We start from the raw sequence: 23,291 nt of genomic DNA on the forward strand, positions 1-23,291 counted from the left end.
CATCATATATCTGGCCATTTCTTTTTCATCATCACTACTCGGGTTGATATGAATACCTTTATCCATTTCAACTTCAACTTCTTCATCTTTCTTTATAGGTTGTTTGTCCTTTTTTTTCTGCTCCATTTTTTCAAGTCTTTTACGCTTTGACAAACAACTTATTGACAAACAACCCATGGCTATGTAACTCTACATAAAATATACTAACTTTTAAGAATTATCTCAGCTAAATTTATAAGAAATTAAACACTTAGGAAATAAGAGAAGAAAAATTTTAAAGACATAAAATTAATTTTTTGTTGTTGATCAAACTTTTTTTACTATCAGAAAAATAATAATTTGTCAATCTAAACAAAGGAATTATATAGAAAATATTTTCCTTAGAAGATTACACAAGAAAAATTGCCTTAATACATATGTCAATATATATATATATATATATATATTCTATATTTTCATATGTGTTTTTATCTAACAATTTAATCATTATTTAGGGAAATAAATAACTATGTTGCTCTTCTATTAATAATTTTAAAGTTTTTAAAGTTTTACATCTCAAATTTTCCCATTTCATTTTTATTTTTATTTTTCTAAAATAACACACTCTATTAATTTTTTTTTTTTTTTTCAGCAAAAATGATTTATATTAATTAATTGTGAAGATCATTATACAAATAGCTTGTTAGCCATGCTGGAGGAAGAAATTTTTCAAAGTAAAAATTACTAGATGTACAACCATGCTTTGCTAAATTATGAGCTACTGAATTACAATCTCTTGGTGAGTAAACAAATTTACAATTCTGCATCTGTGAAGCCCAATACTTGACGTCAAGAGTGATGCTCTCTATAGATTGATCAAATGACTTAGTGTTTAGCATACTTGTGAGCGACTCATTATCCCCTTCAAATATCATTGAGTTGAAACCCCGAATCCATGTATGTTGGAGTGCTATTAGGAGAGCCTTGGCTTCCGCTTCTAGAGGAGACATAGCGTATCCTACGATAGTAGCTCCCCATCCATAAGTACTGCCATTATGATCCCGTAAAACCCATCCACATTTTGCTTGATGTGTAAGAGGATCAAATGCTGCATCATAATTACATTTTATTATACCAGGGGGTGGTCTTGTCCATGTCGTCCTTCTACTCTGTGTTCTGTCTTGTACTTGTTTGTTGGACAAGAAATGTACTCGCTGGCACCATTCACGCATATCCGATCGGGCTCGTATGACAATCGTGTTTGGATTTTCCTGTAGGCCTTCAAAAATAAACTTATTCCGAGATTTCCAAAGATGCCATAATATCCAAAAATGAAGGAACTTGATGTTAGATGGCGTATTGTTGTTCTCATAAAACTCAAAAATTGATGCCAATAGAGTGTCAGTGTTTATGCTAGAGTAATATAAGAAATTAGCCTGTATATTGCTTTGTTGCCAAATTGAAGCAGCATAGGGGCATAAAAACAAGATGTGTTCTATTGTTTCATCATTTTGGAAGCACCTTGGGCATATTGGATCTAAGTTCATTCCTCTTGTTATTAACCTAGTCAATGATGGCAATGCTTTCGATAGGATTCTCCATAAAAAGTGTCTTAATTTTGGCATAATATTAAGATGCCATATTTTTTGTTTCAAAGATATTGATCCATGTGGTCTTGGAGGCAGATTGTTTTGTGCGGTGATATTGTTCATTGCTAACCAATAGCCTGATTTTACTGTGTATTCCCCGGTCTTTGTATAGTGCCAAACTATTTTATCTGGAGGATCATTACGGGGTAAATAGATTTTAGTGATGTGTTCCTGATCCTCCTCTGAAAAATGATAGTCTATGTGTTGTGCGTCCCAACATTTATATGTTCCCCGTGATATCATAAGATCACTTACACAGACATTACTATTTAAGGATGCACTATAGATTGGCTCTGGTGGGTTTGTAATCGTAACATTGTCAACATTTATGCGTATAGATTCACCATTACCTACTTGATATCGGTACCCTGTTTTAATGAGTTTGAGACCCTCTAAAATAGAAGCCCAACCGTAAGATTGATTAGCCCTTTGTTTTGCATCAAGTATATGATCATCTTTATAATATCTTGCCTTATATATTCGAGCAAACAATGAATTAGGATGCTGGATTAATCTCCAAGCTTGTTTTGCAAGCAAGGCATCATTAAATTTTGCCAAGTCTTTAAAGCCTAGACCCCCTTCATTTTTAGAGTATTGCAAACGCTTCCATGCTATCCATGAGATACCTCTATCCTTATTTCCTTTCTCCCACCAGAATTTTTGTAGTATAGATTCAATCTCACTAATAATTCCCATAGGTAATTTAAAACAGGACATAGAAAAAACAGGTAAAGCCATAGCAACAGATTTAATTAAAATCTCCTTCCCAGCTTGTGATAGAAAGCGACCACGCCAAGTGGATGTTCGTTCACGTACTTTGTCTATAATGTATTGGAACATCTCATTTTTTCGTTTGTCAAACTGTTCTGGTAATCCTAAATACTTACCTCCACCACCATGGTTTGGAATTTGGAGAATAGCTTTCAATCTATTTTGCAGTTGTCCTGGAATCCGAGAACCAAATGTGATCAGCGATTTACTTGTGTTTATTTTTTGACCAGAATAGTATTCATAGACTTCAAAAGCTTCCTTTATTGCTTTGCAATTCCTAGCATTTGCTTGACAAAAGTAAAGAGAATCATCCGCGAACTGTAAATGTGTAATTGGTGGTACTCCATTCCCTATGCGTACACCTCTGATGTCTCCATCTGCTACTCTCGTTTTGATTAGGTGACTCATAATATCAGCACAGAGGATGAATAAATATGGTGATAGGGGATCGCCCTGCCTTATACCTCTCTTTGGAACAATCATACCATATGGAGTTCCATTAATCAGAACCGAATAACTAACTGATCGTACTGAAGCCATTATCCAGTCAATCCATTTGGTTGAAAAACCAAATAAGTGCATTGTTACTTCTAAGAAATTCCACTCAACCCTGTCATAAGCTTTATTGACATCAGTTTTGATTACCATGTAGTTTTGTGAGACCCGCTTTCTTGTCTTGAGAGAATGCATCACTTCATGGGCAATCATAATATTATCAGTTACTAATCTCCCAGGAATGAAAGCTGCTTGAGTGTCAGATACTATGGAGTTTAAATGTTTTTTGAGCCTGTTTACTAAACACTTTGAAATGATTTTGTACAAAACGTTACAGAGAGCAATAGGCCTGTACTCGGAAAGCATTGTGGGTTCAGTAATCTTAGGGATTAGACATATATTGGTATGATTTATTCCTGTTTTCATGTAAGAAGTCTCAAAGAATTCTTTCACCTCTGAGCATACATCTGGACCAATGATGCTCCAATAGTGTTTATAAAATCTTGCTGTTAGTCCATCTGGTCCAGGAGCTCGGTCATCACCTATAAATGAGACTGCATCATAAATTTCTTCATTTGTGATATCCCTTGTTAGATCATTGTTTATATCTTCCGTGACAGTAGAAGGGAAATCACCAAAATCAATAGGTGAAACCGGTATTTGACTTGAAGAATAGACTTCAGAAAAATAGTTTTGAGCATGATCTCCTATGTCTTTGTCTCCTTCATAAACATTATTCTGGGAGTCTGCAAGTCTGGATATGTAGTTCTTTGCGTTCCTAGTTTTTGTGCTGGCATGAAAATAACTAGTGTTGCGATCACCACAATTTAACCAACGATTCCTGCTCTTTATATGCCAATAGAGTTCTTCGTCTTGATAAGCTTTAGTTAAAGCATCCTGCAATCGTGGTATGTGACGTCTGTGACCTCTGTTTGTGCTCTCCATGGCTAAATTTAGCTCTTTTTGCAGAGTTTCAATCCTTTTTGCTGAATTGATATTTGCCATATGTTTCCCTTTTGACATTGAGCGTCGACAGCTTGTTATTTGGTCACAGATTGTATAATAATTATTTGTTTTACATGAATTCCATCCCCTTTCAACAATACTTGCAAAATCTTTAATTTCTGTTAATCGCTTATCAAAGCGGAAGGGTTTGGTTGGCATTCGATGAAGTGGTCTGATCGTTGTAAGTATTGGTTTATGGTCAGAACCATTAAACTCTAAAAATTCAGCCTCTGCATTGGGATATGATGAAATCCATTCTGAGTTCACCATAGTTCTATCTAGACAGCACTTGACTGTATATTGATGTCTCTCACCGACCCATGAAAACCGATCACCTTTGTGCTTTAAATTTTGTATGGTGTTCTTAAGTAAAGAAAAAGTGCTTTTATTATCTTGTAATTTACTTTCATATCATTAACAAATGTTGGATTTGTGAAATATGTGACATATGTAAAAATAAGATTATATATATGAATTGGAGAAAGGTTAAAGAAACAATACATGAGAGATTTATCATATGGAAAAGGGCTTTTGAAGAGATTACAAATTAATTATTCTTTTTGTGAAATTATATGTTTATATTATTAAACACATGTCAAAATTTTGAAGTACAGTAAAACTTCTATAAATTAATAATGTTGGGACCAAGACATTTTATTAATTTAGAGTGATATTAATTTATAGATAAATTAATAATTATTATTTTATAGTGTAAATTAATAATTATTAATTTATAGGTATATTTTCAATTGTTTCATTTTTAAAAAATTATTAATGGAGACAATTTTTGCAAAATAAGATTATCATTTTGGATGTTGTAAATTTTATGGTATTGGAATTAAATTTGAAATAATTAAAAAATATTATTGACAATGAATTACAAATATTATAGACAAATTTACTTATACACATGACATAAATATTCAAATTATCGTATTTTAATAGTCTATCAAACTATCAAAATGCAAATGATGCATATTTAGAAATTGAAAACTTTAAAATTTTTTATCTGTTTTATGAAATGTTATAGTATTTTATATCATTATAGTTTGAAGATACAACATAACAATTATTTTATAGATATGAGGTTTTAGAGAAACATACTTTACTATATCAGCACACATATATATATACATATATATAATGTAAATTTACATAATTATTAATTTATGATATTATTGGGACCATATTTTACATGGGGATTTCAAAAAAATTATTATCTTATTATCTTATCGAATTTTGTTATTTTTTACACTGTCCCGACTTGGGAAAAAAAAAGTAGATGAGAGATTTCTTTGTTGAAAGAGTCTTCTACAAGATTACTTTAATTAAAAAAAAACTAAGAAACACCATCCATAGGTATTTTCATTAATTTGATATTTTAAAAAGAGAATTTGGAAAATATAATTATCAAAAACTATATTTAACTAAGTAATCATTCTAACTATTTATCTATTATATACTATGTATTAACTATAATAATAAGTTGAAAAGAAAAATGTATGGCGCTCTCGAGGGTTTAAGGTTGAATGAGCAGGATGCCGCCATGATGGATCTGAGTGAGAAGGATCGTCCTCCGGGAGATCCCCCGGATCTGGGGAAGTCATGGGTGTCGAAGGTAGTGGGTAGTGATGAGGGTAGGCGTTTAACTCCGGAGGATATCTTGGACGATGCTTATGTAGACGAAAGGATAACTCTTGAGTTTCCCGATGGAGAGGATGGGGAACCAGTCATATGGATAGGGCAGGAGGTCTTAGATGGAATGCATGGTCTTTGGAAGAATTGTATGTTCGTAAAGGTGTTGGGTAGGAATGTTCCTATAGCGAGTCTTAGTCGGAAGCTGCGGGAGATGTGGAAACCTAGTGGGGGGGATGTATGTGATGGATCTCTCAAGTAGTTTCTTCATGGTGCGTTTCGACGTGGAGGATGAATATTTGGCAGCCTTGACAGGTGGTCCCTGGAAGGCATTTGGGAGCTATCTGATGGTGCAAGGTTGGGTACCGGAGTTTGACCCTATGAAGGATGAGATAGTCACGACGCCTGTATAGGTGCGGGTGTCTAATATTCCGGTGAGTTTTTATCATCGGTCAATCCTATTGATGGTGGCTCGTGGGCTGGGACGTCCGATCAAAGTGGATATGACTACGTTATCTTTTGAAAGGGCTCGTTTTGCACGGATTTGTGTGGAGGTTAATCTCAGTAGACCATTTAAAGGAACCGTGATGATTAATGGTGAAAGATATTTCGTATCATATGAGGGTCTGAATACTACCTCTTTTGGGTGTGGGATTTATGGTCATTTGGTCCATGCCTGCCCGAGGAGTGTGGTGGGGTCACAGGCGGCACGAGCAGGTGTACTAGTGGGTCCGGTTGAGAGTTCAGGGAATCCGGTTGCTGAAGGAAACAAGGGGCAATGCCGCATAAGGGTACGGCTGTGGTAGGTGGTGGTTCTGGTACCGGCGTAGGACGAAATCTCCGGGAAATCTCACTAAAAGATATGGGGAATATTGATATCTCTAACAGATTCAAAGGATTAGAGGTTGGTGAGATCGCGTCTGGTGTAAGGGAAGTTGGGATTCACTCTGACGCGAATAAGGAAAATGGAATAGGAAAATGGAATATTTTCGTTTGGTAATCAAAAAGGAAAGAGTGGCACACGAGGCACTGTGGAACAAGAGAGTGTCGTGGTATCACAAAATAAGGATCTGGTAATAAGTGGGCCAAAGATGAGGAAGGCCCAACAGTGTAAAAAGGTGGAGCATAATGGGCCGAATCCAAAACATTTGAACCGACCTGGTCGGGGTTTTGTTTACGGTCCAATAGGGAAGAAAAGTCTCCTACTCGCGACTGGGAAACGAATGCGGGTTGAGGAGGAGACTGAAGGGCGTCCGGGTGGGTTATTCACCGAAAGAGGGGATGACCGGAATACTAGCCATGTGGTGGATCTCGATGTTGATAGGCTGGCGATGGTCGTACGAGCGGATGTGCCTGTTCAGGAGGTTCCGAGGGAGGAGAATATGCAAGAAGATGGGTCGTCGGGTGACAGGACAACTCGATCAGATGACTAATGGTTAGCCCCGGTGGTTCTCAGCTTTTTTGGTAAATTATCGATGAATTGTCTACTTTGGAATTGTCGGGGGCAAATAAACCTAATTTTCGACGGTCTATCCAGTATATATTGAAAAAATTCGATACTGATATCTTGGCATTGTTTGAAACTCATGCGGCGGGGGATAGAGCTAGCCGAATTTGCTCTGGTCTGGGGTTCGATAGTTCCTTTAGAGTAGATGCAGTCGGGCAGCAGGGTGGATTATGGCTTCTTTGGCGTTCAGGGATTGGGATGTTGTTATTGTTGCATCTTTAGAACAGTTTATTCATGCGAAGGTGACAATGGGTACTGAGGCTATGCATTTGATTGTTGTGTATGCAGTGTCGTGAGCGACCAGACGGAGTGGTTTGTGGGGTGAATTACATGATGTTATCCAGGCAGTGGACAGACCATTGATAGTTGGGGGAGATTTTAACACAATTGTAAGGGTGGATGAACACTCTGGTGCAAATGGGCGGTTGTTTCGGACTCCTTGTCTTTTGGTCAGTGGATACAAGATGAATCTTTAATAGATATGAGCTTCCGCGGGAGTCAGTTTACATGGAAGAGAGGTCGAGTGGCACAAAACTTTGTGGCAAAACGTCTGGATCGAGTGATGTGTTGCCCTCACGCACGGTTGAAATGGCAAGATGTAGTGGTTACGCATCTTCTTTTTTTGGCCTCTGATTACTCGCCGTTGTATGTCCAGCTTTCGGTTTGAAGAAGTATGGTTGAGTCATCCGAGCTTCTAAGAGTTGTTAATTTCATCGTGGAGGAGTGATGTAACTACACCTGAAGCGTTAAATGTGCTTCGCGTGAAGTTAAAAAAATGGAACAGGGAGGTCTTCGGGGATCAAAGTGGTACAAGACTTGTTGGATATCACTCAGACGGATGTGTTGTTGGATAAGGATGTAGTTTTATTGAAGGAGTTGGATAAAGTTTGGAACAAGAAGAGACCTTGTGGTTTCAGAAATCTAGAGAGAAGTGGACAGTTCTTGGAGATCGGAACACGTGGTTTTTCCACACTTCTACTGTGATTAGGCGGCGCCAGAACAGAATAGAAACCTTGAAGGATAGTGAAGGGAGATAATTGTCTAACCCACATGACTTGGAAAACTTAGCTCGGAATTAATACAAGCGTCTTTATTCCATGGAGGACATTGATCAGGTGGTTGAACAGTTGTCAAGGACTGGCTTTCAACGCCTCACTGAGGATGAGAAACGGAGTCTGCAGAAACCCTTTTCAGCGGCTGATGTAGAAGTGGCCCTACAGAGCATGGGTAAATTTAAAGCACCCGGGCCGGATGGTTACCAACCGGGTTTCTATCAGGAATGTTGGAAAGTGGTCGGCGAATCAATGACAAAGTTTGTGTTGTCCTTTTTTGAAATAGGAGAGTTACCTCTGGGGACGAATGATGCCTTGTTGGTTCTAATTGCGAAAGTTCGAAAACCGGAGTATATTACTCAATTTAGGCCTATCAGCCTATGCAATGTCCTCTTCAAGGTGGTGACGAAAGTGATGGGATTGCAGCTTAAGAATGTGATGCCTAATCTAATAGGTCCAGCTCAGTCGAGCTTTATACTAGGGAGGTTGAGTACGTATAACATAGTGGTGGTTTAGGAGGCGGTCCACTCTATGAAGCGTAAGAAAGGCAGGAAAGGATGGATGATGTTGAAGATTGATTTAGAAAAAGCATATGACCGCATACAATGGGATTTTCTCGAAGATACTCTTATTGCAGCTGGCTTTTCTGATTTTTGGGTGTGTTGGATCATGCGTTGTGTGACTGGACCATCAATGACTGTGTTGTAGAATGGTGAGAAGTCAGAGCCGTTTACTGCGTCTCGAGGACTCTGGCAAAGGACCCTTTGTCCCCTTATTTATTTGTTCTCTGCCTGGAACGTCTTTGCCACCTGATTGATGAGGCTATTGCGGCTAAAACTTGGATGCCAATTAAGTTGGCTCGAGGAGGACCATCGTTTTCTCATATATGTTTTGCTGATGACTTAATTCTGTTTGCTGAGGCTTCGGTTGGCCAGATACGGGTGATACGGAGGGTGCTTGAAAAATTGTGTGTTGCATCCGGACAGAAGGTGAGCATAGAGAAATCCACCATTTTTTTCTCTGATAATGTATCAAGAGATTTGAGGAGGAGCATTACTGAGGAGAGTGGTATTAGGGTCACTACAATACTTGGGAAGTATCTGGGGGTGCCAATATTACAGAAGAGGGTGAATAAAGAGACCTTTGGAGAGGTTTTGGTAGAGTATCCTCTCGTCTCGCTGGATGGAAAAGCAGATGCATGAGTTTTGCAGGGAGGTTGACTCTAACCAAGGCGGTACTCACATTAATACCTATCCATACTATGAGTGTGATTTCAATGCCAAAAGCTTTGCTGGTTGATTTGGATAAGATTTCTCGCTCTTTCTTATGGGGAAGTACATGCGAGAAGCGGAAACAACAACTTTTGCTTGGAAGAGAGTGTGTACACAGAAGCAGGAGGGGGTGTTGGGATCAGAAAGGCAACAGAGATGAACAAAGCTTTGTTAGCTAAACAGGGATGGTGGTTGCTTAAGGACTATACAAGTCTCTGGGCACGTGTGCTTCGAGGTAAATACAAGGTTGGCGAGACGCATAATATTGGTTGGTTGGTGCCTAAAAGTAACTGGTCGTCAACATGGCGGAGTATGTGTACGGGTATCCGTGATGTGGTTCTTGAAGGACATAGGTGGGTGCAGGGGGATGGAAGATGCATTCGCTTTTGGACAGACAAGTGGTTGCTATCTCAACCGATCCAGGCTCTTTTGGATGGAGCGTTACCAGAGGAGCATGTGGCTGATAGGGTTTGTGATCTATGGTGTTAAGGGTCTGGTTGGGCATGGGAGCGAATAACGCCCTATGTCACTGAGGAGATACGGTTGCGGCTTTGTGATGTGGTAGTGGACAGGTTTACAGGGGCTTAAGATCGACTTTCTTGGGGGGAAAGCTTGGATGGTATCTTTACAGTGAAATCTGCTTATTCTTTATTAACCCGAAGTGATGTGCCTCGGCAACATATGGAGAAGTTTTGGTCTCGGGTGTGGAATGTGATGGTACTTGAAAGAGTGAGAGCTTTCTTATGGCTGGTGGATAATCAAGCTATAATGACTAATTCTGAGAGATTTCGACGCCATTTGAGTGATTCATCACTCTGTACTGTGTGCAAGTGGGGAGAGGAGACCATTCTGCATATACTGCGGGATTGTCCGGCTATGGCGGGTGTTTGGCGGAGGATTGTTCCATCGGGGAAGTTACAACAATTTTTTGGTGTGTCGCTGTTAGAATGGTTGTACAGGAATCTTGGAGAGGATTCAAGGAATTGGTCGGTACAGTTTGGTATGGCAGTCTGGTGGAGCTGGAAATGGCGATGTGGGAACGTATTTGGTATGAGTGGGAAATGCAGGGATAGAGTTCAGTTCCTTAAGAATATTGCGGGGGAGGTCGCTAGAGGGTTGAGCGGAGGATCGGTTGGACTGTACCACGAAATAACTGGATGAAGGTGAACACGGATGGTGCTTCACGGGGGAACCCCAGTGTAGCAGCCACAGGTGGTGTTTTGCGGGATGAGTTTGGTGCTTGGTAGGGCGGTTTTTTGCTGCATATTGGTGTATGTTCTGCGCCTCTTGCGGAGTTGTGGGCGGTCTATTATGGGCTCTTTGTGGCTTGGGAGATAAGGGTGGTTCGTGTGGAGTTGGAAGTGGACTCCAAGGTGGTGGTAGGTTTTCTCATGACAGGGATCAGTGATGCTCATCCATTGTCTTTCCTGGTGCGGTTGTGCTATGGCTTCATTTCTAGGGACTGGAGTGTCCGTAGTTCTCATGTGTATAGAGAGGCTAATCGCCTAGCGGATGGATTAGCTAACCATGCATTTTCTCTTCCTTTGGGGTTTAATTTTTTTGAGTCTGTTCCGGATGCTGTCGTTTTGTTGTTGGCAGAGGATTTGGGGGATACTACGTTGCCACATCAAGTTTGTATTTAGTCTTGGTTTTTTTAATAAATAAGGGGAGGTATTGTCTCCCCTTGACCTACCAAAAAAAAAGACTATAATAATGACATGTTTGTCCTCTATGCCATGAGATCCTTTCTCATGCACACGCCACCTACGTGTCTATGTATACCATGTGTTCTTTCCTCTTTTTTCTTTACTATTTCCCTTTTTTGTTTTTATCATATGTGCTTTAAATACTTTTACAAAAACTAAATCAAATCATTTGTAAATATATTTTTATAGTATTTGCATGATTAGAGTTAAATTATTTTTATAGAATTTGCATCATTAAAGAATTTGCATATTTTTGTGCGTTTAATTTATTGTTTAGATTGTCTATATTGTATGGGTTCTTTATGTTGTATCTTCTAGGGTATAGCGTCCTCTTTTCAACATGTAATTAACTAAAAATTAGTTAGCTTCTTTATTTTCTGCATGATTCTTCATCTAATAATGTATATTTGGTCTTCTCATCACCGCTACCATCACGGCTACCACCACCACTATCACCACATCCACCATTATCACAATTCCGTCATTACTACAACCACAATTGCTGTCGTGATAGCTACCATTACTACAACTACGACCACCACTACTAGTGCTGGGCAAATAAACCAAAACCAAACCAAAATTTCAGTTCCGGTTCGGATTCGGTTAGTCGGCAATAACCGATTGGATAGTGTTTCAGCTATCCATCGATATCGGTTATTAACCAAACCGATATCCATTCGGTTATCTGAACCAAACCGAACTTATATTAAAAATATGTATTAGCCGAGAATCAAACTTGAGACCTCTACAAATTTGATCATGTGTTGTAGCCACTGCGCCACGTCGAAGTTCGGATATTACAATACCGTTTAATTTATATAAGGTAATAAAAATTAAACTAAAAAACCTTTTATATTTAGACCAAAATACCAAAATATTTTAAATAAACCAAATATCCGGAAGTTTTTAGATATATTTGTTAAATTATAATCAAATTTTATTCAAATAATATATTTTAAATAGATTACAATGTTTCGGACACCTAGAATCGAACCGAAAATAACGGAAACCGTACCAAACCTGAACCAAAATAGTAAATTAACCGAATGGATCCTAAACTCCTATATCCATAATAACCGAAACCGAATGGATATATCCAGAACCGAACCGAATACCCGATCGTCCACAACTATCCACTACTATTGAATTATTGCAAGTTGTGCTAAATACTTAAATAATACGTATCATACTATACTATTTTATGTGTTTTTATACGGAATTTTATCTTTTTAGTTACCAATACTATTCATCATCTTAAAAATTTTATATCCGATTTTAAAAATTTAACCTATGTCAAGTATAGAAAAAAAAACTATATTTTGTTTACATAAATTTTGGATTTCATATTAATTTTTGTTGAAAAAAATATTACTAACAAGTATGAAGGAGTAAAATGCTTTATTTAAATTATAAATAAAAAATCAAAAGTACAAAACCGAAGCCAGCGTTCTCCTGCTTTCTTCATGCGCGTGTGTTGCTTTTGAAGGACAGTTTTGTTATTCTGTAAGATCCATTGGTTAGTTTATTTATTTTTCACTTTAAAGTGTATTCTTAATTTTATTATCAAAATTGGTTATCGAGCAAGATCACAACCCTTTTAAAAATGAGCAATACAAAAAACTATTTTTTTTAGTCAGAAATCTAATTATCTTATCTTTTTTATCACTGTACTAAAGAAGGTTCAAGAGGAGATAGATAAATCACGGTTAGTCCGGCCCAAATCTGCCGGTTTAGAATAATGAGCATTTAATTTGATTATCTCTTTAATCGCATTATTATCATAAACAGTTCCGCAAGAAACAAATAAAGAAAATACAGAAAAAAACAAAAAGAAAAGAGAAACTCGATTTCAAATTTTGAATCTTTGTAACGGCCAAAGCTTCAATACCTTCTCTCTCTATATCCTTCTTCTTCTTCTTCCTTCTCTCTGTTTACCCAAACTCACACTCAAAAATGGCGTCACTCGCTCCCGGCATCCTCCTAAAACTCCTGCAATGTATGAGCTCCAACACACGCCCCACCGGAGACCACAGATCCGCCACACTACAAGTCACCGGAATCGTTCCAGCTCTCGCCGGCTCCGATTTATGGCCCAATCAAGGGTTCTTCGTTCAAATATCGGATTCCTTAAACTCCACTTATGTCTCTCTCTCTGAACGAGACACAGATCTAATCCTCAGTAACCGTCTCCAGCTAGGTCAATTTATCTACCTAGAACGGCTCGAGTTCGCGACTCCAGTCCCACGCGCCGCCGGAATCCGCCCCGTTGCTGGTCGACACGCCTTCGTTGGAACACCGGAGCCCTTAATCGCACGTGTATGTAACGGATCCAAACGAGATTTCGTGATTCAACCAGTTTCTGACTCGGAGTACTCTCTTGATCCTATCGCTGTTTACCTAAACAATAGAAGATCCGACGATAACAACGGCGGCGACGGAGATGTTCCAAAAAGGGAAGCCCTTGCTCCGGTGAACCAAAACGAAATTCGTAAACAGAAAACGACGCCGCAGAGGTTCTCGTCACCAGCATCTTCAAAACGGTCAGTCTCATCGATGAAGAAGAATAGCTCAGGTGGTGTGACGGCGGCGGCGTCGGCGTCGGTGGAGAGAGATCCGTCGCCTGCTGTTTCTGGTAAAGGGAGGAGATCTGCTTCTCCGGTGCCGTCTAAATGTGTGGTGCCGAGTCTTGCTGCAGCGCGTGAGGAGCAGAGAAGAGTTGCAAGAGAGCCAGCGATTGTTGTGCCGTCTAGGTATAGGCAACCGTCACCTAATGGGAGGAAGATGAATCCATCGCCTAGTGGAAGAAGAATGTCGATCTCACCTGGACGTAGGCTTTCTACTGGTTTGAAGATGTCTCCTATGGTTGTAGATTCTTCAGGGAAGAAGAGGATGGCTGCGATGGCTGCTGGAATCTCCAAAGCTTCAGAGGCTTTAGCCTGTGGTTCTTCGGCTAAGAATCGGAAGAATTGGGATGAACCGTTAGCTGCTGAAGGAAATGCTCAAGTTGAGCACAAGGAGAAGAGTTGTGTTAAGAATAAGCCTGATCATCAAGCAATTTTGCGTACTCAGGTAACAAAAACTTTGTTTAATTGGATGAACAAATTTGTGTGTTTGGTGAATGATTTGTTATGTGTGATGGATTGAAACTGGTATTGTATAATTGTTGTAGGCTGCTATGTCGAGGCGGCTCAGTGATGCGAATAGGCGGAAGAGTGATTCTTCATCTTCAGCGTGTGAAGAGAAAGCCAAGTCGTGCTCATCAGAGACTAGTATACTAGAAGAAGTCTCAGCCTTTGGAGGAGTTGGGATCACTTATCATGAACGTAAATGGACTGATGGTAGTGTTTCGTTGGATAGCATCTCAGAGGAACTTGCAATACTTGGAAAGGTATGAGGCTGTATTTTCACTTTTTGAGCTGTATTAGATTATGACACTAGAGTGATGGCTTGTAAATTGATTACTCCAGGAAGCTATGCAAAGAAGAGACTTTGCTGCTAAAGCTGCAGCTCGGGCGTTGGAAGAAGCAAATGCCAACGAGTGCATCATAAGATGTTTAAGGTATACAGTTACACCATCCTAAAAATGTTGGCAAAACAATCTTATTACACTTTCGTACGGTCTTTGTTACTTTATCTTTTGGTGGATGTTTCAGTAAATTCTCGGAACTCTCTTTAGCCTCCAAGGTGGGGAATCCTTTGCAAATCATCAACCAGTTTTTGACAATCTATGAAGATGTTGTGAAATACAGTAAGATAGCCTCAGGAAACAGTTTCAGCTCATCGGCTGATCAACAAAACCCAATATCTCTATGGGTTGAAGCTGCGTTAGCTACTAATCTCAGTGTGGTCTCACTAGTGAAAAACCAGAACAGCCACGAATCACCATTGTCTCTGAAGAAATCAATGCCTACTCGTCTCTCTCCCGGACCACCTTCTGTCCAGACAGGTTTGTTCTTGACACTGAAAACGAAGTTCCATATCAAAATGGCTTTACATATCAATTGCAGAGTTCTAAGTTAAGTAATTAGCATTTGTTGGTGTTTCAGACAACATTGTTGGGATGTGGACAGACATAGATGGCTTGAAGGAAACGGCTAAATTCGCAGTGAACCTACAATCGGAAATGCAGATGTGGTTCATTAGGTTCGTGGAAGAGTCGTTAGACAACAAAAACACAGCAAAGCGATCTTTAGATAGTAGTTCCATAGCTGCTGTTCTGTCTCAGCTGAAACAAGTTAACGAGTGGTTGGACCGGGTCGTGTCGAACCAAGAAAACCAGATCACAACAATGGCTCCGACAGCCAAGATCGAGCGGCTGAAGCGCAAAATCTATGGATTCGTTATCCACCACGTCGGATCTACATACGACAACTCTGCTTCTTGATTTCATCTTTTGCTTTTGTTTCTTCAATGTTCTCACGTTTCCATGCTCTGTAATACAATGGCTCATGTTTTTAAAGATAATCTTTAATGCCCAAAAAGTATTTAGGTGAAAAGAAAGGTTCCGTTTTATTAAATAGTTTTTACAGTAACAAGCTTCTTTAACACATTGTTTATTCATAGAATACTTTGTCTACACAATTTAAACAGAGAAAAGCAAAATGAGAATCAGACTTTTAACTCTTCCACTTCTGGACTTAATGGTTTAAAGAGAGCTTCCACCTCGTTTTCGTCTACCTCTTCAATGCTTGCCGGGTTCCATTTTGGGTTCTGCAAAAGAGTTTTCACAGAGCAAATCAGTTTTGATTGACTTAGCCTTGGTATTAACAAAACTTTGGCATTAAAACACCATAGGTCGATGCAGATAACAAACTCATATGCCCGGTCACAACAAAAGACATTAAGATGATCAATCTGAGCACAAGATGAATCAAGCAGAGAAAAATTTGAGTGGCAATGAACAAACCTGATCCTTGTCAATCAAAACTGCTCTAACGCCTTCAGCAAAATCACAACGCAATGCAGATCTTAGTGCAATACGATACTCAGTTTTCATCACACCATTAAGCTTCACAGAGCAAATTTATACGGGAGGTTAAAATTCGTCTTAGTGGAGGAAACAATAACGGAATTTATGAATTGAAACTCACTGTTGTTAATTCGTTCACAGTTTTACCCTTGGCACATGCAACATTGGCAAAGTACTTCTGTGTTAGGTAAAGAGAAAACGGTGCTCCTTTTTCCAAACCTTTGAGTGCCTCATTAGCCCATTCTACAACTGTATCCAAACATTTTCAAGTATTCACAAAGTTAAAAGGCAGCGATCTTAGTTTCGTCTATAATCTTAAACTATCCCTTAAAACAGTTTGAATGCTAACAGTAAGGCTCCGAGCATTACAATTCCCATGGAAAATCATACCTGAAGGCTCATTGCTTTGCTGGTACTTTTTGAGCTCTTCTATTGTTTCCTTGACAGACTTATTTGAGTTAAAGGCTGACTCTATTTGAGGCAAAAGCAATTTGAGGGTGGCCTCAGATTCAGGATTGCCGCTGTATTTTGATAAAGTTGCTTGGATGTCTTGATCAGGATCCTCAGAACTGCATTATGGATATGTATGAGTTCTAAAACAGAGAAAAAATATTTCGTTTTGACAGAAAGATAAGAAAGGAGGTCAAGAAGGGCGTACAGGTTGGCTGACAAAATGGCTTCCTTTAATGAAGCTAGCTTTTCAGATGGTACATAATGCGTCCCAAGACCAACGAACAGTGCATCTGATGGTGTGGATATCCTTTTTCCAGTCAAACCAAGATAAGCACCTGTAGACATTTATGCCAGAAAAGTTGCATTGAGCAATATAGCACAGTAATCTTTCCTTTCAGCTTTTAAAAACAATAACAGGCTTCCAGCTATGTGAATTTCATTCTATGCACAGCTTAGAAGTATTTAGATCGAACAATCATCGTTTTCCACCAAAGTTTTGTGCATACTTAGATATCAACCAACTAGGAATGACCTTTAACTGGCGTTGACCCTTTCCTTATTCCTAGTACGACCTTAAAACTTTAGGCAGTGTAAAAGATTCGAGTATCAACATACCAACAGATCCTCCACCAGGGCTGTGAGCTGCTATATATGAAAACCCAACATCTGGGAACAAGCCAATTCCATTTTCCGGCATGGCAAGAACTGTCCTCTGGAATGGAAATCAAAAATATGTAAAAGAGTCAGGAAAATAATTCCAGTTATTACCCACACAAAAAGTGCAGAACAAGTATTTTTCTCTTTAGTACCTCTGTTATCACACGGTAGCGACCATGTCCAGAAAGACCTAGGCCAAATCCCATTGTTATACCATCCATCAATGAGATATATGGCTTTTTGTACCCAGCAATAGCGCATATCAGAGTATATTCTGCTGTAAATACCTAAGGAAGCAAAATATTGAAGTTAAACACATCTACCTTCTAGAGGTTAACATATGCTAAGAATTTGGAGGGTACTACTCAAAGAAGGGCCAAACGTAAGAAAATCTAAAGAACAACATCCAAGAGAGTACCACACACATACCTATTGATCATATTAGTACACAATTTGCTTCATTATATTCAGTTATAAGAATCAAAGTGCTCTTAAGAAATGAGCTTGTTCTGTAATATAAGGTGCTTAATGGCAATGAGAGTATTGTTTTTTTCTAAAGCATGACCTGAAGTATCGAGATAACGAGTAATGACAGAAAGTAACAAGCGAACCAGGATTAAATCTGACAGTTGCTCTAAGGTTATTAATCTGCTTTACAAGCAGTTAAAACTAAGTTAATATGGTTATTTTCCTTACCTAAAGACGACTCCTATTATGCAAACTTTACCCATCGCAACAAACACAACCCGGAGATAACCAACAAAAATAACCACATTGCATAGTTCTAGCATCTTATATGTTTAAAGACAGAGTATATTTTGCATAATTATTCAGAAACCTTTTGCACAAGAGGTGTGTTTTTGTCCTTTTTGATTTCTGCAGCAACTCCTTTAATATCCATCCCTGAAACACCATTCATAGATCGGTCACTCACTCCCCATAATATGGTCAAATACCACATAGCTTCATTTACATGAAACAGTTTAACAGAAAGTAGAGCAATCACCTGCACAAAAGGCTCGAGGAGTGCTGCCTTCAACGATAACACATTTGACTCTAGGATCAGATTCCCATTCATCAAGAAAGCTTTTGTACCTTATATCCATATCTGTAATTATCATAACCAAATTGAGAAACTCTGTAATCCCCCAAAATCCAATTCCAACAAGTTGATAAGAAGATTTCTCAAAAATGAGTCTGATACACCAAATTGGGGATATGAAACAATCATACAAAGAGAGAGAAAAGAGAGTATTTGCAAGTTGCAACTATTTGTTTTACCAAGATTCATGGCGTTGAGAGCTTTGGTTCGATCGAGAGTGATGAGAGCGACGCCATTAGGAAAAACGTTTCCTTTGACGAAGTCGTCGCCGCCAGCTCCGGCCATCACTGAGAATTTCCGATTATCGGAGAGTGAGAGTCTGAGGAAGTGATGAGAAGAGAAGGTTAATGAGAATTTGGGGAAAAAGATGCGATGAGCCAAAGTTTTGATGATCATAGTTTAGTTTAGTTTAGTTGGTGAAGAAGGTCGATGATGATGATACAGTCATCAGTGACGGTGAGAGATGGAGGCTAGTGTAGGTAAACACTCTTTCTCACTCAGCGGCTTCTCTTTTGCTGTACATTTATTCATCTCTTTGTAGCAATTACATCATATATATATATATATATAAAAGTAAGGTTTTGGTTTTTCTTATTGGTTGATTTTCAGATGAATACCTCCAATCATTTTTGTTTTTTTTATTTATTTTTATTGTATGGGTTGTAGAAAACAAATAAAATATCATTGTAAATTTTAAATTTAGAGACTACATGATATATATATTTTACATTGTTCTTATTTTAAAAGATTTCATCTCCATTATCTAATTTGGATTATTATCTTATAAGTAATCATTCTCTCCTCCTCTCCCACCAATATCAAATGTTGTTATATCTCATATGTGTTGTAACTTGTAATAATTTGATTCTATATTTTAATTTAGAAAGTATTATATATACTTAACATTGTTTTCAATTTTTATTTTTTTTTTATATAAAAATAAAATATTTCTTGCCTTTCAAATCTATTCATATTTATTTTTTAAATTTGCATAGTTAAATTTAAATTCACATATGTTGGTTTTAACAAAAAAATCAACTTTATTTGAGAATTAGATGTTCCTATTCATTTTTAAACGATTAATGTGTAACATAATATATATAAGCATTTTGTCTTGCAATCACAAGTTCCATTTCTATTGCTTAACTCCATGGTTAAACTATAATGTATGTTGTTCTATTTGTAGGAAAAACATCATACTTATTTAATATATTTAAAAGAGTAGATGATTAATCGAAATAAGCATTTCTCCAAATTTTATAATTCAATCAGTGTGAGTGTACTTATCTATATTAACATTTTTGAAGTACATTTTGTGTTATGCCCTTTTACTTTTGTTTATTTTAAAAGTTATTTACAACATTAACCCCTAAAAAATTTCCAAAACTAACATTACTACAGATTTTATTTCCTAAATATTTTACATTTCATTCCAACTAAATAAATAACAGTAATCAATATGGAAATAAAAATTATCATATATTTAACCACACATTTTTTTTGTGTTTTGAAGATATTCTATATCTGAATCATTCGCAAACAAAGAAAACAACAATTTGATTCCCATTTTGTTTTCCAAAACCTGTGAGATTTGATTATTAACGTAAGAAAAACTTCGATTGACATTTATTTAAATATTATAATTAACATATATAAACTTAATAAAAATAAATAAATTATTACGAATATATAAAATTAAAAAGTTTAAAATACTATATAATGTGGTTATATAGTAGATGAGTTATAAAGAGGACATATTTGAATTAATAAAATATTATTAAATTTGTGTTAACACAGGTTAAATCCTCATTTAATTATTTATCAACACTACTAATATTAGAATATTTAACATAAAATCAAGTTAATTTAACTAAGATTGTGTAAAATAATTGAATCATTAGGAAAATGTGACTTAATCACAGCATATAAATTACTTATGTATTTATCCCTTATTTTTTGTTATAATAACTAAAAATCAAAATAGAATCTCAAACACTAAACAAAACAAACTAAATATAACAAACAAATAGTCATGAAGTGTACTACGGGTTCAAAAATAATATAAATATTTATCCGCACAACAACCGGAAAATTTAGTTATTTCTTTATTTACAAAACATCAAATATTTAACAAATAGATACAATATAAATATAAATTCTAATAAAAATTATATGCTCGCGGTGTACCGCGGGTTAAAATCAAGTTACTTTGAAAAACCTTTACATTGAAGTTCATAAAATCATATAAGAAAACTAAAATACTATGTCACTTCAAATTTGGAAGGAAACACTTGGTATTCCTTTTTAAAAAAGTCAAGACAAATATAAAAATTTATTAATATTTAACTCAATTTAAAGGCATAAAAGGTTATTTAACTCAAAAATAAATTCTATCCAATAATTCCATACATTCCTCCCACAAATAAAATATATATATATATATATATAATATATATGTTTAAGATTATATTTAAATATTACAGAATTTTTTAGTTAGCTAAAATTATAGTCACATATATACAATATATATACATAAGAATTTATATTACTTATTAACACCATAATTCGACCCATTATTTTCTTAACTCAAAATTGGTTTCAAAGCCAATTAAAGAAAAACAGAAACGATCTTATTGATATTACTTAATCACTTACATGTGAGATAATTATTTTTTAAAAAATAACTTATTATTGCAACATCAACATATGAAGGGTTTATATAAGCAATTAATTAGAAAATCTAAAATACAATAAATGTATTGGGAACAATATCAGTCAATGATAAGATTGAATCCTCAAAAGCAAAAAAACAACATCCTCATAATTCATAAAAAATAAACGCCACAATTGTACACATCTAAACGAAATGGTATAAAGATATAGTGTATAAATACAAGTGATTGCGAAGAAAATGCCAACTACACCACAACCCACGCGTTGAGTGGGGAAGCACCTAGTGTTAATAAAAGAACAATTCTTAGGTTCACCCCCAGGGGTGAACTCTCCTTATTCACCCTCTCTTAGTTAAAAAAACAAATTATTGGTTAAGTAAACAAATTATATATATCAATTAATTTTAAAATTATTAATTCTAAACATTATATTATAGTCTCTATATTAGTAAAAGAGAAGTACAAAACTATTTTCGGGTCGGGTCAATTAAAAAAACAAACCCGAAATCAAGGTATTCGGATTCGGGTGCGAAATATCCGAAAATTATAGATGGGTTATTCGGTCATATATTTATTAAATCGTATGTACTAAATATTAAATGAAACTTAAACAAATTTTCCAAAACAAAACAATAGTAACCGCGAGAATATATATGGTGCATGTAACTTAGGAAACTAACAAAATTAGTGTTATATTAGAGTTAACACTCATGGTGGATTTTAATTATCATAGCAAACAAATTATTTCGAAAATTTTAATTATAGAAATACCATTTATGGGCAGAAACCGTAACTTAATTAGTTGCCATAACAAAATAAACATTCCAACCAAAAATTCCTAATCAATATCATATCTTCATAAAGAAAATTAATAAAAAAGGAATATACGCTCATATATACTGTTTTTTTGGTTTGCTGTGTTTTCAAATTCAGTTTGGAAAAAAATCAGAGAAGTTTATCCAATGTAATGAATTTTGGAAATGTCAAACCATAAAAATCCAAGTATTACATAATCATAGGGATCTTGAATATTTTATATTTTATGAAAAATCAGTAGTAAACAAAATTTATGGGAGTGTTGTTAATTTGTTATTTATAAATTATTCTATTTAAAATTGGAATGTTGTTTAAATCATTTTAATTTGGGTAATACCTATATATACACAAAAGAGATACTAACTAAATGTGATTTTAACAAACGTGTGTAATCTTCAAAACCCTAAACTTACAGTCGGTTATCTCTAAACTATAAATATTAGCATGAGGTTGTGCCACTCTCATATCATTCTCATTTTCCCACTAAACTTTATTTGCAAAATTGTAACAAAAAGATGGCTGGTAATGATGGTTTCACAAGCCTCAATGCTATCAAACCTTTCAAACAAACCTAGAAAATTCAGGTGAAAATCGTTCATTGTTGGAAGCAATACTCTACTTACACAAGAGTGACAAATTACAAAGTTGGTGGTTTTGACCGAATCATATGCAAGCTCTAATTCTCACTTTCTAATATGTTAGTAATATAGAAATGACATTTTCTCATTCATTTTGTTTAATCTGAATTGGTTAGTTAGAATTTTTGAGTATAATATTCATTATGTTTAATCCTTTCTAAAATATATAGTATACGAAGACAAAAAAAAACAATTAACCCCAATGTCAAAGTTAATGTACCAATACTATACATGAAAAAAATATGTATGTGCGATGGATCATATTTTTCTTTGTTTGTCTGTATTATATATTTTCATACTTTAACTCCAAACAATGTTAGAATATATGTAAGTACCCACTATATGTCAATAAATATTCCTCTTGGTATTACTCATTCTGCTGTCATGATTTTTGTAAGAGTTATGTGGTTTGTAAAATTCACAATCATATGTTAAAGAAGGTTAGATTTCATATTTTAACAAATGTATTTTTTTGCAAGTAGGTCTGTCGAAACACACACAGTAAATGTGTAATTTTTAGGAATTGCAGTTTTTTTAATTATTTGTTTTGTTTTCAATACTCCTACATCTTTATATTAAACTATACCATATCAATAAATATTCCTCCGCGCTCTAGCGCGGATCCGATCCTAGTTTAAATTATAACATCTAAACTCAAATCATTCTTTTTATAAACCTAAATTAAAATATAATTTTTTTAAGTGTAAAATCTAAACTCTATCCATTATTTTATAAACCCAAACTGACATATAATTTTGCTTAATTTTAAAATCTAAACCCTAACCACTCTTTTGTAAACCCAAACCGACATATAATTACGTTTACTTGTAAAATCTAAACCCTAAACTCTAACCACTCTTTTGTAAACCCAAACCGACATATAATTTCATTTAATTGTAAAATCTAAACCCTAA

At 36.1% G+C, this 23,291-nt stretch overlaps 2 protein-coding genes and 1 pseudogene across 2 annotated transcripts; 2 read left to right on the top strand and 1 right to left on the bottom strand.

Annotated features, from left to right (window-relative positions):
- The first annotated feature begins 5,397 nt into the window (after positions 1 to 5,397).
- On the top strand, positions 5,398 to 5,970 carry LOC147936171 (uncharacterized; annotated as a pseudogene).
- A 6,675-nt stretch (positions 5,971 to 12,645) lies between these two features.
- On the top strand, positions 12,646 to 15,570 carry LOC104719122 (protein CORTICAL MICROTUBULE DISORDERING 3-like). The gene is made up of 5 exons (XM_087468191.1): positions 12,646 to 14,139; positions 14,240 to 14,458; positions 14,538 to 14,629; positions 14,724 to 15,016; positions 15,117 to 15,570. The coding sequence occupies exons 1-5, from the start codon at positions 13,024 to 13,026 to the stop codon at positions 15,452 to 15,454; spliced, it is 2,058 nt and encodes a 685-aa protein (XP_087324317.1). The 5' UTR covers positions 12,646 to 13,023; the 3' UTR covers positions 15,455 to 15,570.
- LOC104719121 (3-hydroxyisobutyryl-CoA hydrolase-like protein 3, mitochondrial) lies at positions 15,555 to 18,788 on the bottom strand. Its single transcript, XM_087468192.1, has 10 exons — positions 18,431 to 18,788; positions 18,156 to 18,257; positions 17,988 to 18,052; positions 17,302 to 17,436; positions 17,108 to 17,204; positions 16,698 to 16,827; positions 16,430 to 16,608; positions 16,161 to 16,288; positions 15,977 to 16,078; positions 15,555 to 15,780 (listed from the first exon to the last, which is right to left on the bottom strand). The coding sequence occupies exons 1-10, from the start codon at positions 18,645 to 18,647 to the stop codon at positions 15,679 to 15,681; spliced, it is 1,257 nt and encodes a 418-aa protein (XP_087324318.1). The 5' UTR covers positions 18,648 to 18,788; the 3' UTR covers positions 15,555 to 15,678.
- Between the last annotated feature and the right edge of the window lie 4,503 nt (positions 18,789 to 23,291).

Source organism: Camelina sativa, chromosome 10 (genome assembly GCF_030686135.1).
Source record: "Camelina sativa cultivar CO46 ecotype springtype chromosome 10, ASM3068613v1".
NCBI lineage: Eukaryota > Viridiplantae > Streptophyta > Magnoliopsida > Brassicales > Brassicaceae > Camelina > Camelina sativa.

Bases quoted from the DNA above. Each gene is read 5' to 3' on its own strand.
- LOC104719122 (XM_087468191.1), top strand. From the start codon at position 13,024: ATGGCGTCACTCGCTCCCGGCATCCTCCTAAAACTCCTGCAATGTATG. The intron at 14,140-14,239 runs GTAACAAAAACT...TAATTGTTGTAG, and splicing joins AAGCAATTTTGCGTACTCAG to GCTGCTATGTCGAGGCGGCT. The intron at 14,459-14,537 runs GTATGAGGCTGT...TGATTACTCCAG, and splicing joins AACTTGCAATACTTGGAAAG to GAAGCTATGCAAAGAAGAGA.
- LOC104719121 (XM_087468192.1), bottom strand. From the start codon at position 18,647: ATGATCATCAAAACTTTGGCTCATCGCATCTTTTTCCCCAAATTCTCA. The intron at 17,205-17,301 runs GTACTAAAGAGA...TTTCCATTCCAG, and splicing joins GCTACCGTGTGATAACAGAG to AGGACAGTTCTTGCCATGCC. The intron at 16,609-16,697 runs GTACGCCCTTCT...TCCATAATGCAG, and splicing joins GCCATTTTGTCAGCCAACCT to TTCTGAGGATCCTGATCAAG.